The sequence below is a fragment of the Mustelus asterias genome, unplaced genomic scaffold (assembly GCF_964213995.1).
Source record: "Mustelus asterias unplaced genomic scaffold, sMusAst1.hap1.1 HAP1_SCAFFOLD_2007, whole genome shotgun sequence".
NCBI lineage: Eukaryota > Metazoa > Chordata > Chondrichthyes > Carcharhiniformes > Triakidae > Mustelus > Mustelus asterias.
In genome coordinates, this window is record NW_027591952.1 from 13,814 (window position 1) to 33,013 (window position 19,200).

The 19,200-nt window shown below is 54.3% G+C and overlaps 1 protein-coding gene across 5 annotated transcripts in view; it reads right to left on the reverse strand.

Annotated features, from left to right (window-relative positions):
- Positions 1-3,074: 3,074 nt before the first annotated feature.
- The window catches only part of LOC144489086 (fos-related antigen 2-like), a 45,370-nt gene continuing 29,244 nt past the window's right edge, over positions 3,075-19,200 (reverse strand). For 4 of the 5 annotated variants that reach the window (XM_078207044.1, XM_078207042.1, XM_078207040.1 and 1 more), the window contains exons 3-4: positions 7,730-7,837; positions 5,120-5,771 (exon numbers count right to left, since the gene is read on the reverse strand). In XM_078207044.1, coding sequence (XP_078063170.1) covers positions 5,247-5,771; positions 7,730-7,837 — 633 coding nt within the window. In that variant the 3' untranslated portion in view covers positions 5,120-5,246. Of the gene's footprint in view, positions 3,462-3,514; positions 3,882-3,933; positions 4,246-4,401; positions 5,772-7,729; positions 7,838-19,200 lie in introns of those variants that run through there. The other variant, XM_078207039.1, reaches the window with a different exon arrangement.

Consider the following 19,200-nt stretch of genomic DNA (forward strand, 5'->3'; position numbering starts at 1 on the left):
ATCAAACACTCCCAGGACAGGTACAGCACGGGGTTAGATACAGAGTAAAGCTCCCTCTACACTGTCCCCCATCAAACACTCCCAGGACAGGTACAGCACGGGGTTAGATACAGAGTAAAGCTCCCTCTACACTGTCCCCCCCATCAAACACTCCCAGGACAGGGTACAGCACGGGGTTAGATACAGAGTAAAGCTCCCTCTACACTGTCCCCATCAAACACTCCCAGGACGGGTACAGCACGGGGTTAGATACAGAGTAAAGCTCCCTCTACACTGTCCCCCCCATCAAACACTCCCAGGACAGGTACAGCACGGGGTTAGATACAGAGTAAAGCTCCCTCTACACTGTCCCCCCCATCAAACACTCCCAGGACAGGTACAGCACGGGGTTAGATACAGAGTAAAGCTCCCTCTACACTGTCCCCATCAAACACTCCCAGGACAGGGCCAGCACGAGTGGATAAGGAGTAACCGGTTCGAGTTTAGTGCAGCAATTTATTCCTCATTTATTTTCGGAGCTGGCCGATGATCCAGAGGGCTGAACCCTTACTGGTGTCTGTCTGTGAGAGGTGAGGGGACTAATGTCGGAATGCAGACTGGGTGAGGGTCCAGTGCTTGTTTATCAGAGAGAGACCATGACCCAGTCCAGTGGTCCAGTCCTCTGTTGCCAGGTGACTGGGGTATAGAATTGGGGAAGTCTTGCTCCAATCTTCCAGGGCCTTACGTGAACCTGTATCTGGAGTATGGTGTCTGAGTTTTAGTCCCCTTATTTCAGGAGGGTTTGCGTCGGGAGCTGACCAGGGAATGTTCTTGAGGCTGATTCCTGGGATGAAGTGGTTTGTCTCCTCAAGAAAGGTTTGGTGTGTGTCTAATTCCATCGGAAATTAGACACATGAGGTGATATTATTGAAGGCTCCTAGTGGGGTTTGACAGGGTGGATGCCGAGAGGCTGCTTCCCCTGTCGTGGGGGAGTCTAGAACTGTGGGCGGGGTGGGGGGGTTGGGGGGGGGGGGGGTCTCAGTTTCAGAATAAGGGGGTCTCCCACTGAAGACGGAGGGATTTCTTCTCTCAGAGGGTGGTGCGTTTGGGGCATTCTTCCCCCCACAGAGAGCAGTGGGGGGAGAAGATCATTGTTTGATTTATTACTGTCACATGTATACAGTGAAAAATATTGTTTCTTGCGCGCTACACAGGCAAAGCATACCGTTCATAAAGTACATAGGGGAGAAGGAAAGAATTGTAGAATCCCACAGTACAGAAGGAGGCCATTTGGCCCATCGAGACTGCACTGACCACAATCCCACCCAGACCCTATCCCCATAATCCCATACATTTACCCTAGCTAGCCCCCCTGACACTAAGGGGCAATTTAGCATGGCCAATCCCCCTAACCCGCACATCTTTGGACACTCAGGGGCAATTTAGCATGGCCAATCCACCTAACCCGCACATCTTTGGACACTAAGGGGCAATTTAGCATGGCCAATCCCCCTAACCTGCACATCTTTGGACACTAAGGGGCAATTTAGCATGGCCAATCCACCTAACCCGCACATCTTTGGACACTAAGGGGCAATTTAGCACGGCCAATCCACCTAACCCGCACATCTTTGGACACTAAGGGGCAATTTAGCACGGCCAATCCACCTAACCCGCACATCTTTGGACACTAAGGGACAATTTAGCATAGCCAATCCACTAACCTGCACATCTTTGGACACTAAGGGGCAATTTACCACAGCCAATCCACCTAACCTGCACATCTTTGGACTGTGGGAGGAAACCGGAGCACCCGGAGGAAACCCACGCAGACACGAGGAGAACGTGCAAACTCCACACAGACAGTGACCCAAGCCGGGAATCGAACCTGGGTCCCTGGCGCTGTGAGGCAGCAGCGCTAACCCACTGTGCCACCATCCAGAATGTAGTGTCACAGTCATAGCCAGGGTGTAGAGAAAGATCAGCTTAATATAAGGTAGGTCCATTCAAAAGTCTGACGGCAGCAGGGAAGAAGCTGTTCTTGAGCCGGTTGGTACGTGACCTCAGTATCTTTTTCCCGACGGAAGAAGGTGGAAGAGAGAATGTCCGGGGTGCGTGAGGTCCTTAATTATGCTGGCTGCTTTTCCCCGAGGCAGCGGGAAGTGTAGACAGAGTCAGTGGATGGGAGGCTGGTTTGCGTGATGGATTGGGCTACATTCACGACCTTTTGTAGTTCCTTGTGGTCTTGGGCAGAGCAGGAGCCCCAGACCAAGCTGTGATACAACCAGAAAGAATGCTTTCTATGGTGCATCTGTAAAAGTTGGTGAGAGTCGTAGGGGACATGCCAAATTTCCTTAGTCTCCTGAGAAAGTAGAGACGTTGGTGGGGCTTTCTTAACTATAGTGTCGGTGTGGGGGGACCAGGACAGGTTGTTGGTGACCTGGACATCTAAACACTTGAAGCTCTCGACCATTTCCACTTCTTCCCCATTAATGTAGACAGGGGCATGTTCTCCTCTACGCTTCTAAAGCGGAGAAGTTATCCTGGTTAGAAAGATCTGGTTAGGTCACAACTCGAGCATTGTGTCCAGTTCCGGAAAGAATGCTTTCTATGGTGTATCTGTAAAAGTTGGTGAGAGTCGTAGCGGACATGCATTTTAAGTTGTGTCACAGCCAGTGGGGTTACTTGGTGAGAGCTGGAGCCATACCGAGCTGTGACACATCTGGAAAGGATGCTTTCCATGTAAAAATTGGTGAGAGTTGTATATTCAAGGCTGAGATTTCTGTTTGCCACAGGGGGAGTTGAGGGTTAGAGGGCGGGGAGACAGGAAAGTAAGGTTGAGACCACAATAAGGTCGGCCGCGATCTTACGAAATGGTGGGGCAGGCAGGAGGGGCCCAACAGCCAACTCCAGCCCCTTGATCTCCCGATCTCACGCGAGGCCTAGTCAGAGGGAGGCCTGAGATGTCTGAGTTATCCTCTCACTCCCAGACGATCTGACGTCCACGGGATACACCAAGTGCGTGTCTGCGTGAGAGAGGAGAGAGTAGGGGAACGAGAAAATTCGAGAGAAAAAAACCACACAGGAAGCCTTGGCAGAGAGAGCAGTAGTTTATTTGATCTTCTCACTGATTGTCAGGAATCGACGTGCTCCCTCAGGATAAAAAATAAATTATACAAAAATACATCTCGAAATAAATAGTAAGGAATTGGGGATTGGGGAGGTTTTGTGCTGGATAATGCTTTGCTAAGTTCGCTCAGAATCTGGCCCCGGTTTCATAGAATCCATCAAACCACAGAACCCATACGGGGCAGAAGGAGGCCATTCGTCCCATCAAGTCTGCACCTACCACAATCCCACCCAAACCCTATCCCTGTAACCCCCATATATTTACCCTGCTAAGCCCTCTGATATTAAGAGGCAATTTACCATGGCTAATCCACCTTTGGACACAAAAGGACAATTTAGCATGGCCAATCCACCTAACCCACACATCTTTGGACACTAAGGGGACAATTTAGCATGGCCAATCCACCTAACCCACACATCTTTGGACACTAAGGGGACAATTTAGCACGGCCAATCCACCTAACCCACACATCTTTGGACACTAAGGGGACAATTTAGCATGGCCAATCCACCTAACCCACACATCTTTGGACACTAAGGGGACAATTTAGCATGGCCAATCCACCTAACCTGCACATCTTTGGACACGAAGGGACAATTTAGCATGGCCAATCCAGTTTACCTGCACATCTTTGGACACTAAGGGACAATTTAGCATGGCCAATCCACCTATCCCGCACATCTTTGGACACTAAGGGGCAATTTAGCATGGCCAATCCACCTAACCTGCACATCTTTGGACACTAAGGGGCAATTTAGCATGGCCAATCCACCTAACCCACACATCTTTGGACACTAAGGGGCAATTTAGCACGGCCAATCCACCTAGCCTGCACATCTTTGGACACTAAGGGACAATTTAGCATGGCCAATCCACCCAACCTGCACATCTTTGGACACTAAGGGACAACTTAGCATGGCCAATCCACCTATCCCGCACATCTTTGGACACTAAGGGACAATTTAGCATGGCCAATCCACCCAACCTGCACATCTTTGGACACTAAGGGACAATTTAGCATGGCCAATCCACCTAACCCACACATCTTTGGACACTAAGGGGCAATTTAGCACGGCCAATCCACCTAACTTGCACATCTTTGGACACTAAGGGGCAATGTAGCACGGCCAATCCACCTAACCTGCACATCTTTGGACACTAAGGGGCAATTTAGCACGGCCAATCCACCTAACTTGCACATCTTTGGACACTAAGGGGCAATTTAGCACGGCCAATCCCCCTAACCTGCACATCTTTGGACACTAAGGGGCAATTTAGCATGGCCAATCCACCTAACTTGCACATCTTTGGACACTAAGGGGCAATGTAGCACGGCCAATCCCTCTAACCTGCACATCTTTCGGACCGTGGGAGGAAACCGGAGCACCCGGAGGAAACCCACACAGACACGGGGAGAACGTGCAGACTCCGCACAGACAGTGACCCGAGCCAGGGAATCGAACCCGGGTCCCTGGCGCTGTGAGGCAGCAGTGCTAACCCGCCGTGCCACCGTGCCGCCCCGCTGGACCTTTGGTGATAGTAGAGGCATGGGATGAATGCCAAGGGTTGTCCAACCCTGGGCAATGGGCAGTGCCATGGGTATTGCCATAGGCCAGAGATTACCACCCCGGTCCTGATCGACCTCCAAGTTGGTCAAGCTCACCGCCTGAATGCTTCAGGGAGTCAAAGATTTGGTGCTGGGGGAGGGTGGCAGATTTAATAAACCCTCCAGGGTTGGGTGCGGGGTGGAGGGGGGGGTGCGGTTAACAGATCCGGTCATCAACCTAACCCACCCCTGCTTTGGCACAAGGGTTTCCAATTCGCCCATTCCCAGAGGTGTTGCCACTGTCTGTTCCGCCCTCCTAGTTGACCAACCATTCCCGATGATCCCAATGGCCGCCACACATGGGGTGGTCGACCCGGCCCATGTGCCCTTTGACCCCCACGAGCCCCAGCCCGCCCGTCCAAAGAGAGACCCTTCTCAGTTGGGGTCGGCCTCTTCAGGAGAGTCCGGGGAGGAGGCCATTCAGCCCCTTGCGCCCCTCCCTCCCTCTCCACCACTCCCTGGCGGGACGCGTGGGGCCCCCACCCCCATCCCGCTACGCGCAGCCGATTGGCCCTCGCCCGGCGCCCTGACCTACAGGGTCACCAAGGTCGGGGAGCTGAGCGAGTCGGACGACTGGTCGCCGCTGCTGCTGCCCCGGCGATGGGCGGCGGCGCAGGCCTCCGGGGGGGCGAAGAGGGCCAGCCCCTGGCCGGAGGGGCCGGCGGAAGGTTCCGGGTCGTAGGCCGGCAGGCTGGGGTAGGTGAAGGCCAGGCTGGCGGTGAAGGGGGTGACCGAGGGGGTCCGCAGGAGGGTGGGGGTGTGCAAGGGCTCGGGCTCGGGGCTCCCCCTGCTGACGCCGAGATCGCGGACGGGCCTGAGGGAGACCCTGGGCGGCTTGGGCCTCTGGGACGAACGGGCAGCCTGGAGGCCCGGGTCCTTAGGCTTCACCCCGCGACCTCTGACCGTCCCCGGCGTCGGGGGGCCCCTGCCAACGTCGGGAATTTTGCAAATGGGCTGATGGGCCTCGAGGACGAACTCCAACCTCTCCTTCTCCTTCTGCAGCTCAGCGATTTCCTTCTGCAAGCCTGACTTCACATCCTCAAGCTGATCCGTCTCCTAATATCAAACAGCACGGGGTTAGATACAGAGTAAAGCTCCCTCTACACTGTCCCCCATCAAACACTCCCAGGACAGGTACAGCACGGGGTTAGATACAGAGTAAAGCTCCCTCTACACTGTCCCCATCAAACACTCCCAGGACAGGTACAGCACGGGGTTAGATACAGAGTAAAGCTCCCTCTACACTGTCCCCATCAAACACTCCCAGGACAGGTACAGCACGGGGTTAGATACAGAGTAAAACTCCCTCTACACTGTCCCCCATCAAACACTCCCAGGACAGGGACAGCACGGGGTTAGATACAGAGTAAAGCTCCCTCTACACTGTCCCCCCATCAAACACTCCCAGGACAGGTACAGCACGGGGTTAGATACAGAGTAAAGCTCCCTCTACACTGTCCCCCCATCAAACACTCCCAGGACACATACAGCACGGGGTTAGATACAGAGTAAAGCTCCCTCTACACTGTCCCCATCAAACACTCCCAGGACAGGTACAGCACGGGGTTAGATACAGAGTAAAGCTCCCTCTACACTCTCCCCATCAAACACTCCCAGGACAGGTACAGCACGGGGTTGGATACAGAGTAAAGCTCCCTCTACACTGTCCCCCATCAAACACTCCCAGGACAGGTACAGCACGGGGTTAGATACAGAGTAAAGCTCCCTCTACACTGTCCCCATCAAACACTCCCAGGACAGGTACAGCACGGGGTTAGATACAGAGTAAAGCTCCCTCTACACTGTCCCCCATCAAACACTCCCAGGACAGGTACAGCACGGGGTTAGATACAGAGTAAAGCTCCCTCTCCACTGTCCCCCATCAAACACTCCCAGGACAGGTACAGCACGGGGTTAGATACAGAGTAAAGCTCCCTCTACACTGTCCCCATCAAACACTCCCAGGACAGGTACAGCACGGGGTTGGATACAGAGTAAAGCTCCCTCTACACTGTCCCCCATCAAACACTCCCAGGACAGGTACAGCACGGGGTTAGATACAGAGTAAAGCTCCCTCTACACTGTCCCCATCAAACACTCCCAGGACAGGTACAGCACGGGGTTAGATACAGAGTAAAGCTCCCTCTACACTGTCCCCCATCAAACACTCCCAGGACAGGTACAGCACGGGGTTAGATACAGAGTAAAGCTCCCTCTACACTGTCCCCCATCAAACACTCCCAGGACAGGTACAGCACGGGGTTAGATACAGAGTAAAGCTCCCTCTACACTGTCCCCCATCAAACACTCCCAGGACAGGTACAGCACGGGGTTAGATACAGAGTAAAGCTCCCTCTACACTGTCCCCCATCAAACACTCCCAGGACAGGTACAGCATGGGGTAAGATACAGAGTAAAGCTCCCTCTACACTGTCCCCCCATCAAACACTCCCAGGACAGGTACAGCACGGGGTTAGATACAGAGTAAAGCTCCCTCTACACTGTCCCCCATCAAACACTCCCAGGACAGGTACAGCACGGGGTTAGATACAGAGTAAAGCTCCCTCTACACTGTCCCCCATCAAACACTCCCAGGACAGGTACAGCATGGGGTAAGATACAGAGTAAAGCTCCCTCTACACTGTCCCCCATCAAACACTCCCAGGACAGGTACAGCACGGGGTTAGATACAGAGTAAAGCTCCCTCTACACTGTCCCCCCATCAAACGCTCCCAGGACAGGTACAGCACGGGGTTAGATACAGAGTAAAGCTCCCTCTACACTGTCCCCCCATCAAACACTCCCAGGACAGGTACAGCACGGGGTTAGATACAGAGTAAAGCTCCCTCTACACTGTCCCCCCATCAAACACTCCCAGGACAGGTACAGCACGGGGTTAGATACAGAGTAAAGCTCCCTCTACACTGTCCCCCCCATCAAACACTCAGAGCTGGTCTGGGGTGTGTGGTGGGTTGTTGTGGGTTATTCACTCTCAGATATTTCGCCGCACTCACCGACTGGAGTTTATCGGTCAGCTCTTTCCTCCTGTTCCGACACTTTGCTGCAGCCAGCTTGTTCCTCTCCCTCCGGAGTCTCTTCCTCTCTTCCTCCTCTGGCGACAGCTGGAAAACATCACAAAGGTTCACTGTATGGAAGGAAAGCCGGTACAAGCCACCCTCCAGAACCAGGTGGCAGCTGTGGTTCGGTGGCCAGCACTCACACAAAATCAGAAGCTTCTGGTTTTGAGAGGCTACTCCAGAGACCTCGGGTTGACAATCCAGACAAACTTTCCCAGAGCCAGTGCTGAGGGAGTATCGCACTGTGGGAGGGTCAGTGCTGAGGGAGCGCCGCACTGTGGGAGGGTCAGTGCTGAGGGAGTATCGCACTGTGGGAGGGTCAGTGCTGAGGGAGCGCCGCACTGTGGGAGGGTCCGTGCTGAGGGAGCGCCGCACTGTGGGAGGGTCAGTGCTGAGGGAGTATCGCACTGTGGGAGGGTCAGTGCTGAGGGAGTGCCGCACTGTGGGAGGGTCAGTGCTGAGGGAGCGCCGCACTGTGGGAGGGTCAGTGCTGAGGGAGCGCCGCACTGTGGGAGGGTCAGTGCTGAGGGAGTGCCGCACTGTGGGAGGGTCAGTGCTGAGGGAGCGCCGCACTGTGGGAGGCTCAGTGCTGAGGGAGTGCCGCACTGTGGGAGGGTCAGTGCTGAGGGAGCGCCGCACTGTGGGAGGCTCAGTGCTGAGGGAGTGCCGTACTGTGGGAGGGTCAGTGCTGAGGGAGCGCCACACTGTGGGAGGGTCAGTGCTGAGGGAGTGCCGCACTGTGGGAGGGTCAGTGCTGAGGGAGCGCCGCACTGTGGGAGGCTCAGTGCTGAGGGAGTGCCGCACTGTGGGAGGGTCAGTGCTGAGGGAGCGCCGCACTGTGGGAGGGTCAGTGCTGAGGGAGTGCCGCACTGTCGGAGGGTCAGTGCTGAGGGAGCGCCGCACTGTCGGAGGGTCAGTGCTGAGGGAGTGCCGCACTGTCGGAGGGTCAGTGCTGAGGGAGCGCCGCACTGTCGGAGGGTCAGTGCTGAGGGAGTGCCGCACTGTCGGAGGGTCAGTGCTGAGGGAGTATCGCACTGTCGGAGGGTCAGTGCTGAGGGAGCGCCGCACTGTGGGAGGGTTAGTGCTGAGGGAGCGCCGCACTGTGGGAGGGTCAGTGCTGAGGAACGCTGAGGGGTGACCTAATCGAGGAATTTAAAATGATGAAGTGGGGTTTCAATTGTATCAACACGGGGAAGATGTTTCCACTTGTGGGGGAGACCAGAACTAGGGGGTCACCAATATCAGAGAGTCACTGATAAATCCACTGGGGGAATTCAGGAGAAATATCTTCACCCAGAAAGTGGGAGAGAATAGTGGGACTCGCTCCCACAGGGAGTGAGGGAGAATGTGGGACTCGCTCCCACAGGGAGTGGGGGGAATGTGGGACTCGCTCCCACGGGGAGTGGGGGAGAATGTGGGACTTCCTCCCACGGGGAGTGGGGGAGAATGTGGGACTCGCTCCCACGGGGAGTGGGGGAGAATGTGGGACTCGCTCCCACAGGGAGTGGGGGGAATGTGGGACTCACTCCCACGGGGAGTGGGGGAGAATGTGGGACTCGCTCCCACGGGGAGTGGGGGAGAATGTGGGACTTGCTCCCACGGGGGGAGTGGGGGAGAATGTGGGACTCGCTCCCACGGGGAGTGGGGGAGAATGTGGGACTCGCTCCCATGGGGAGTGGGGGAGAATATGGGACTCGCTCCCACGGGGAGTGGGGGAGAATGTGGGACTCGCTCCCACGGGGGAGTGGGGGAGAATGTGGGACTCGCTCCCACGGGGGAGTGGGGGAGAATGTGGGACTCGCTCCCACGGGGGAGTGGGGGAGAATGTGGGACTCGCTCCCACGGGGAGTGGGGGAGAATGTGGGACTCGCTCCCACGGGGGAGTGGGGGAGAATGTGGGACTCGCTCCCACGGGGAGTGGGGGAGAATGTGGGACTCGCTCCCACGGGGAGTGGGGGAGAATGTGGGACTCGCTCCCATGGGGAGTGGGGGAGAATATGGGACTCGCTCCCACGGGGAGTGGGGGAGAATGTGGGACTCGCTCCCACAGGGGAGTGGGGGAGAATGTGGGACTCGCTCCCACGGGGAGTGGGGGAGAATGTGGGACTCGCTCCCACAGGGGAGTGGGGGAGAATGTGGGACTCGCTCCCACGGGGGAGTGGGGGAGAATGTGGGACTCGCTCCCACGGGGAGTGGGGGAGAATGTGGGACTCGCTCCCACGAGGAGTGATTAGGGTGAATAGTGTTGACACATTTAAGATGGGAAGCTGGATACTCACAATCGAGAGGGACGAATGGAGGGATGGGGGATAGGGGGGAGAAGAAGAGGGGTGTGGGAGAAGACAGGTCTGGAGTAGAAGCACTAGCATGGAGTAGATGGGCCGAATAGCCATTTACTTTATCGTAGCTCAGTGTTAATAGACAACAGTATTATGGAATTGTATTGAAACAGGATGAGGCCATTCAGCCCATTGTTGCATCTTTGGATCTTTGAAAGATCGATCCAACTCGAGTCCGCTCCCTCCCCCTCTCCCCCGCTCTTTCCCCGAGAGCCCCGGAAATTTCTCCATTTCGAGTCTTTCCCCAATTCCCCCTTTTGCAACTTCCCGTTGAATCTGCTTCCGACTCCCTTTCAGGCAGCGGCTTCCAGATCAGAACGACTCGCAAAGATATCGGCCGTTCCTTCACTGTGGCTGGGGTCAAAATCCTGGAACTCCCTCCCTAACAGCACTGTGGGTGTACCTACACCACACACGGGGACTGACTGATGTCCAATCACAATCCTGGAACTCCCTCCCTAACAGCACTGTGGGTGTACCTACACCACACACAGGGACTGACTGATGTCCAATCACAATCCTGGAACCCCCTCCCTAACAGCACAGTGGGTGTACCTACACCACACACGGGGACTGACTGATGTCCAATCACAATCCTGGAACTCCCTCCCTAACAGCACTGTGGGTGTACCTACACCACACACGGGGACTGACTGATGTCCAATCACAATCCTGGAACCCCCTCCCTAACAGCACTGTGGGTGTACCTACACCACACACGGGGACTGACTGATGTCCAATCGCAATGCTGGAACTCCCTCCCTCACAGCACTGTGGGTGTACCTACACCACACACGGGGACCGACTGATGTCCAATCACAATCCTGGAACTCCTTCCCTAACAGCACTGTGGGTGTACCTACACCACACACGGGGACTGACTGATGTCCAATCACAATGCTGGAACTCCCTCCCTCACAGCACTGTGGGTGTACCTACACCACACACGGGGACTGACTGATGCCAATCACAATCCTGGAGCTCCCTCCCTAACAGCACTGTGGGTGTACCTACACCACACACGGGGGACTGACTGATGTCCAATCACAATGCTGGAACTCCCTCCCTCACAGCATGATGCGCTTCTCAAACACGAGGCTTGAAGCTCGGTAAATGAAAGGCTTTTATTTACTGTAATGAAGCAGCCAGTAATTATATACACTATCCCAGACTGAAGGGGTCCCGGCCAGAGCAGGGACTCTTATACCTCTCCCAGGAGGCGGAGCCCGACTGGGATGTGCCACAACACTACAGTACAAAGGTGTAACAACCCCACCCTAACCCCAACAGCAACAATAGCACAACCCAACAGTAACATATGTACATCCTTGTAGTACTGGCCAGCCCCTGGCTCAGTACTATCCAGTGGGAACCAACGATGGTTCACCACACAGCACTGTGGGTGTACCTACACCACATGGGGACCGACTGATGTCCAATCACAATGCTGGAACTCCCTCCCTAACAGCACTGTGGGTGTACCTACACCACACACGGGGACCCACTGATCCCCAATCACAATGCTGGAACTCCCTCCCTAACAGCACGGTGAGTGTACCTACACCACACACGGGGACCGACTGATGTCCAATCACAATGCTGGAACTCCCTCCCTAACAGCACAGTGGGTGTACCTACACCACACACGGGGACCCACTGATCCCCAATCACAATGCTGGAACTCCCTCCCTAACAGCACGGTGGGTGTACCTACACCACACACGGGGACTGACTGATGTCCAATCACAATGCTGGAACTCCCTCCCTAACAGCACAGTGGGTGTACCTACACCACACACGGGGACCCACTGATCCCCAATCACAATGCTGGAACTCCCTCCCTAACAGCACGGTGGGTGTACCTACACCACACACGGGGACTGACTGATGTCCAATCGCAATCCTGGAACTCCCTCCCTAACAGCACTGTGGGTGTACCTACACTACACACGGGGACTGACTGATGTCCAATCGCAATCCTGGAACTCCCTCCCTAACAGCACTGTGGGTGTACCTACACCACACACGGGGACTGACTGATGTCCAATCGCAATCCTGGAACTCCCTCCCTAACAGCACTGTGGGTGTACCTACACCACACACAAGGACTGACTGATGTCCAATCGCAATTCTGGAACTCCCTCCCTAACAGCACTGTGGGTGTACCTACACCACACACGGGGACCGACTGATGTCCAATCGCAATCCTGGAACTCCCTCCCTAACAGCACTGTGGGTGTACCTACACCACACACGGGGACCGACTGATGTCCAATCGCAATCCTGGAACTCCCTCCCTAACAGCACGGTGGGTGTACCTACACCACACACGGGGACTGACTGATGTCCAATCACAATGCTGGAACTCCCTCCCTAACAGCACTGTGGGTGTACCTACACCACACACGGGGACCGACTGATGTCCAATCGCAATCCTGGAACTCCCTCCCTAACAGCACTGTGGGTGTACCTACACCACACACGGGGACCGACTGATGTCCAATCGCAATCCTGGAACTCCCTCCCTAACAGCACTGTGGGTGTACCTACACCACACACGGGGACCGACTGATGTCCAATCGCAATCCTGGAACTCCCTCCCTAACAGCACGGTGGGTGTACCTACACCACACACGGGGACTGACTGATGTCCAATCACAATGCTGGAACTCCCTCCCTAACAGCACTGTGGGTGTACCTACACCACACACGGGGACCGACTGATGTCCAATCGCAATGCTGGAACTCCCTCCCTAACAGCACTGTGGGTGTACCTACACCACACACGGGGACCCACTGATCCCCAATCACAATGCTGGAACTCCCTCCCTAACAGCACGGTGGGTGTACCTACACCACACACGGGGACTGACTGATGTCCAATCACAATGCTGGAACTCCCTCCCTAACAGCACAGTGGGTGTACCTACACCACACACGGGGACTGACTGATCCCCAATCACAATGCTGGAACTCCCTCCCTAACAGCACGGTGGGTGTACCTACACCACACACGGGGACTGACTGATGTCCAATCGCAATCCTGGAACTCCCTCCCTAACAGCACTGTGGGTGTACCTACACTACACACGGGGACTGACTGATGACCAATCGCAATCCTGGAACTCCCTCCCTAACAGCACTGTGGGTGTACCTACACTCCACACGGGGACTGACTGATGTCCAATCGCAATCCTGGAACTCCCTCCCTAACAGCACTGTGGGTGTACCTACACCACACACGGGGACTGACTGATGTCCAATCGCAATCCTGGAACTCCCTCCCTAACAGCACTGTGGGTGTACCTACACCACACACGAGGACTGACTGATGTCCAATCGCAATCCTGGAACTCCCTCCCTAACAGCACTGTGGGTGTACCTACACCACACACGGGGACCGACTGATGTCCAATCGCAATCCTGGAACTCCCTCCCTAACAGCACTGTGGGTGTACCTACACCACACACGGGGACCGACTGATGTCCAATCGCAATCCTGGAACTCCCTCCCTAACAGCACTGTGGGTGTACCTACACCACACACGGGGACTGACTGATGTCCAATCGCAATCCTGGAACTCCCTCCCTAACAGCACTGTGGGTGTACCTACACCACACACGGGGACCGACTGATGTCCAATCGCAATCCTGGAACTCCCTCCCTAACAGCACTGTGGGTGTACCTACACCACACACGGGGACCGACTGATGTCCAATCGCAATCCTGGAACTCCCTCCCTAACAGCACTGTGGGTGTACCTACACCACACACGGGGACCGACTGATGTCCAATCGCAATGCTGGAACTCCCTCCCTCACAGCACTGTGGGTGTACCTACACCACACACGGGGGCCGACTGATGTCCAATCACAATGCTGGAACTCCCTCCCTAACAGCACGGTGGGTGTACCTACACCACACACGGGGACCGACTGATGTCCAATCGCAATGCTGGAACTCCCTCCCTAACAGCACTGTGGGTGTACCTACACCACACCCGGGGATGGCGACTCACCTACCACCTTCTCAAGGGGGCAACTAGGGATGGGGGGGGTAAAAGCTGTGCCCGGCCAGCGATGTTCGCATCCCTCGAAATGACTAAAAAAAAAATCCTCCCTAAAGTACGGTGTCCAGAATTGGATAAGAATGTAATCCTAACCGCTTTGCCTCTGTGCGTCTATTGATAAAATGAAGAATCCTCTTGGTTATTCTTTTTACACACTCTTGTCCTGAGCTTCACAGACGTCCTGCGTTGCTGCCTCTCTGTTAAAATTGTACTGCGCCTTGCCTGGTGCTCACACAACCATTCCCCACACTCTCTGTGTGTTGGGCCTGTGCGCCCTGTGTCTTCCTCCTCTGCCCCGGAGGGAGAGAGGAGGCTGGGGAGGGGGGGGTGGTGGTGGGGGGGATGGGGTGATCTGTTGAGGCGGGGGAGGGGGCGGGAGGGAGAAAGGAAGAAGCAAAGACAGTCCGGTTGACGGTGAGCAAGAGAGGAGCTATGCAATGAGTAAGTGCAGTATTGGCCAAGACTGTGCAGTTCGCAACGGACATGTTAGTCAACAGGAAATCATTCCAATGTGTGGATAAGGACTTCCTGTCCTGGGAAGGAGCTTTGAGTCATTGCCTCGTATCCTGGGGTGGGTCTGGAGATGTGAGGTGCCGGCTGGGGAGGCACCTCGGAATCTTAAAAGGTGTGAGAGAGAGAGAGGGGGGGCGGGGGGGGGAGGGGGGAGGGTTAGGTGGGGAATTTCAGAATTTTGGACCCCTCTAGAATTCCCACCCATGCACCCCACCCACTCTCACACGCCCACCAGTAACACCCGGGTTGCCGAGAGTTGGTCACTGGGGTTCGCAAGTGGGGTTTGCCCCACCGCGCCTGCAAGTTAGATCATTCCTGAGCTATTCCTGACAATTCCGAGTTCTTTACCCCCCCCCCCCATCCCGGGGCTCATGGCGACACAGAAAAATAGGAGGAGGCCATTCGGCCCATCGAGTCTGCTCCGCCATTCGGCCATGGCTGATACGCTCCTCGTTTCCAATTTTCCTGCCTTCTCCCCATGACCCTTCACCCCCATTCCCAATTAAAAATCTGTCTAACTCCTCCTTAAATTTACTCACTGTCCCAGCACCCACCGCACTTTCTGGGGGGCAGCGAATTCCACAGATTCACAACCCTTTGGGGGAAGTAGTTTCTCCTCTAACTCTGTTTTAAATTTGTTGCCCCTTATCCGAAGACCTCTCATCCTAGAACCATAGAACCATAGAAAATTACAGCTCAGAAACAGGCCTTTTGGCCCTTCTTGTCTGTGCCGAACCATTTTTTGCCTGGTCCCACTGACCTGCACTTGGACCATATCCCTCCACACCCCTCTCATCCACAAACCCGTCCAAGTTTTTCTTAAATGTTAAAAGCATTTACCACTTTATCCGGCAGCTCATTCCACACTCCCACCACTCTCTGCGTGAAGAAGCCCCCCCTAATATTCCCTTTAAACTTTGCTCCTTTCACCCTTAACCCATGCCCTCTGGTTTTTTTCTCCCCTAGCCTCAGCGGAAAAAGCCTGCTTGCATTCACTCTATCTATACCCATCAAAATCTTATACACCTCTATCAAATCTCCCCTCAATCTTCTACGCTCCAGGGAATAAAGTCCCAACCTATTCAATCTCTCTCTGTAACTCAGCTTCTCAAGTCCCGGCAACATCCTTGTGAACCTTCTCTGCACTCTTTCAATCTTATTTACACCCTTCCTGTAACTGGGTGACCAAAACTGTACACAGTACTCCAAATTCGGCCTCACCAATGCCTTATATAACCTTACCATAACACTCCAACTTTTATACTCGATACTCCGATTTATAAAGGCCACTGTACCAAAGGCACTCTTTACGACCCTATCCACCTGTGACGTCACTTTTAGGGAATTCTGTACCTGTATTCCCAGATCCCTCTGTTCAACTGCACTCTTCAGAGTCCTACCATTTACCCTGTACGTTCTTCTTTGGTTTGTCCTTCCAAAGTGCAATGTCCCGCAAGAGGAAGCGTCCGCTCACCGTCTACTTTATCCTAGACCTTTTATCATCTTGTAGACCTCAATCTGATCTCCCCTCATTCTTCTAAATTCCAGAGAGTGTCGGCCTAAACTGTTCAATCTCTCTCCACACGACAAACCCCTCATCTCTGGAATCAGTCGAGTGAACCTCCTCTGAACTGCCTCCAATGCCACTACATCTTTCCCCAAATAAGGGGACCAAAACTGTCCCCAATACTCCAGGTGCGGCCTCACCAATGCCTTGTATAGTTGCGACAATACTTCCTCACCTTTATATTCTATTCCTTTATCTATTGTCTGCGGTACCTTCATGCTAGTTTTCTGTGACTCACGAACGAGTTTGTAAATTCCTTCTTGAAAAGATGCAGGCTGCAATTTTATAGTTGTTCGCGCTGATGGGACTTTCCCAACCCCCCAGCGCGATCGGAGATTTGGCTGGGCGCCACAAGTCTCCGTCTTCGCTGCGGCGGGAAGCGTGGCGTGAACGGTCGGGGTGAGATCGGGCCCGCCGTGTTTTAGCCCCAGCTGCTTCCCGTGGCAGCGAATTTCGGAAGCTGACCGCTCTCTGGGGTGAAGAAGATTCCTCCCCATCTCAGGGACTGGGCCATGACCCTCGAGGCGGGGTGGACAACAGGCCAAAGGGTGGGCGGCCATGTTGGAAGGGGCCGCACGGTGGGTGTCCAGAGAGTGCCTGCCCGATACCGGTGCCCCCTTTTTCGATTGCGGCGTTCGGAGGTGCGGTTGAGGCAATAGGATATCAGTAGCCAATTGTATTTTACAAAGGCAGGTGGGGAAGGTAGTCAAGAAGGCATACGGCACGCTTGCCTTCATCGGCCGGGGCACCCTGAGTTTCAAAACTGGCAAGTCATGTTGCAGCTTTATAGAACCTTAGTTAGGCCGCACTTGGAATATCGTGTTCAATTCTGGTCGCCACACTACCAGAAGGATGTGGAGGCTTTGGAGAGGGTACAGAAAAGATTTGCCAGGATGTTGCCTGGTATGGAAGGCATTAGCTATGAGGAGAGGTTGGAGAAACTTGGTTTGTTCTCACTGGAACGACGGAGGTTGAGGGGCGACCTGATAGAAGTCTACAAGATTATGAGAGGCAGAGTGGATAGTCAGAAGCTTTTTCCCCAGGGTGGAAGAGTCAATTACTAGGGGGCATGGGTTTAAGGGGCAAGGTTTAAAGGAGATGTACGAGGCAAGATTTTTACACAGAGGGTGGTGGGTGCCTGGAACTCGCTGCCGGGGGAGGGAGTGGAAGCGGATACGATAGTGAGTTTTAAGGGGCGTTTTGACAAATACATGAATAGGATGGGAATAGAGGGATACGGTCCCCGGAAGGGTAGGGGGTTTTAGTTCAGTCGGGGCAGCATGGTCGGTGCAGGCTTGGAGGGGCCGAAGGGCCTGTTCCTGTGCTGTAATGTTCTTTGTTCTTTGCTATTTGCTGCAAGGGAAGGAGGCAGTGGGGGAATGGGGTTGGGGACCCTCAAGTTAACGTCTCGTCAGGACCTCTGACAGTGACCTCTGACCGGGGTGGTGATCTGGATTCTGTGCACAAGTCTGGGGTTCGAAACCAGGACCTTCCCACTTGCAAGAGAGAGAGAGAGAGGGAGACACCACTGCGCACGCACAATATCTATGATCCTGCGCGCGCAGGGACAGGAGGAGGCCATTCAGCCCCTCGAGCCCGTTCTGCCATCCATTGCACATAAGAACTAGGAGACAGGAGTCGGCCATCTGGCCCCTCGAGCCTGCTCCGCCATTCAATAAGATCATGGCTGATCTTTTCGTGGACTCAGCTCCACTTACCCGCCCGCTCACCATAACCCTTAATTCCTTTACTGTTCAAAAATCTATCTATCCTTGCCTCAAAAACATTCAATGAGGTAGCCTCAACTGGGCAGGGAATTCCACAGATTCACAACCCTTTGTGTGAAGAAGTTCCTCCTCAACTCAGTCCTAAATCTGCTCCCCCTTATTTTGAGGCCACGCCCCCTAGTTCTAGTTTCACCCGCCAGTGGAAACAACCTCCCTGCTTCTATCTTATCTATTCCTTTCATAATCTTATATGTTTCTACAAGATCTCCCCTCATTCTTCTGAATTCCAATGAGTACAGCCCCAGTCTACTCAGTCTCTCCTCATAAGCCAACCCTCTCAACTCTGGAACCAACCTAGTGAATCTCCTCTGCATCCCCTCCAGTGCCAGTATATCCTTTCTCAAGTAAGGAGACCAAAACTGTACACAGTACTCCAGGTGTGGCCTCACCAGCACCTTATACAGCTGCAACATAACCTCGCTGTTTTTAAACTCCATCCCTCTCGCAATGAAGGACAAAATTCCATTTGCCGCCTTAATTACCTGCTGCACCTGCAAACCAACATTTTGGGGCGATTCCTGCACAAGGACGCCCAGGTCCCTCTGCACAGCAGCATGCTGCAATTTTTTACCATTTAAATAATGGTAAAATGGTCATTGGTTATTCGTACCAAAATAGATGACCTCACATCCACGCAATCGTGCCCGATCCCGGGAACGAAAGGCTTGACGAATGAGGAGTGTTTGATGGACTCTGGGTCTGTACTCGATGGAGTTTAGAAGGATGAGTGGGGGGGATCTCATTGAAACTTCCAGAATACTGCGAGGCCCTGGATAGAGTGGACGTGGGGAAGATGTTCCCATTAGTCGGAGAGACTGGGATCCGAGGGCTCGGCCTCAGAGTAAAGGGACGGACCCTTTAGAACCGAGATGAGGAGGAATTTCTTCAGCCGGAGGGTGGGGGTGAATCTGTGGAATTCGTTGCCACAGAGGAGGCCGGGTCATTGAGTGTGTTGAAGACAGAGATAGATAGGTTCCCGATCGGTGAGGGGGGTCAAAGGTTATGGGGAAAAGGCAGGAGAATGGGGTTGAGGTGGTTATCAGCCATCGCAGTGCAGATGGGCCGAATGGCCTAATTCTGCTCCTATATCTTACAAGTCTTATCTGTGACCGAACCCCACGTACCTGCTTTT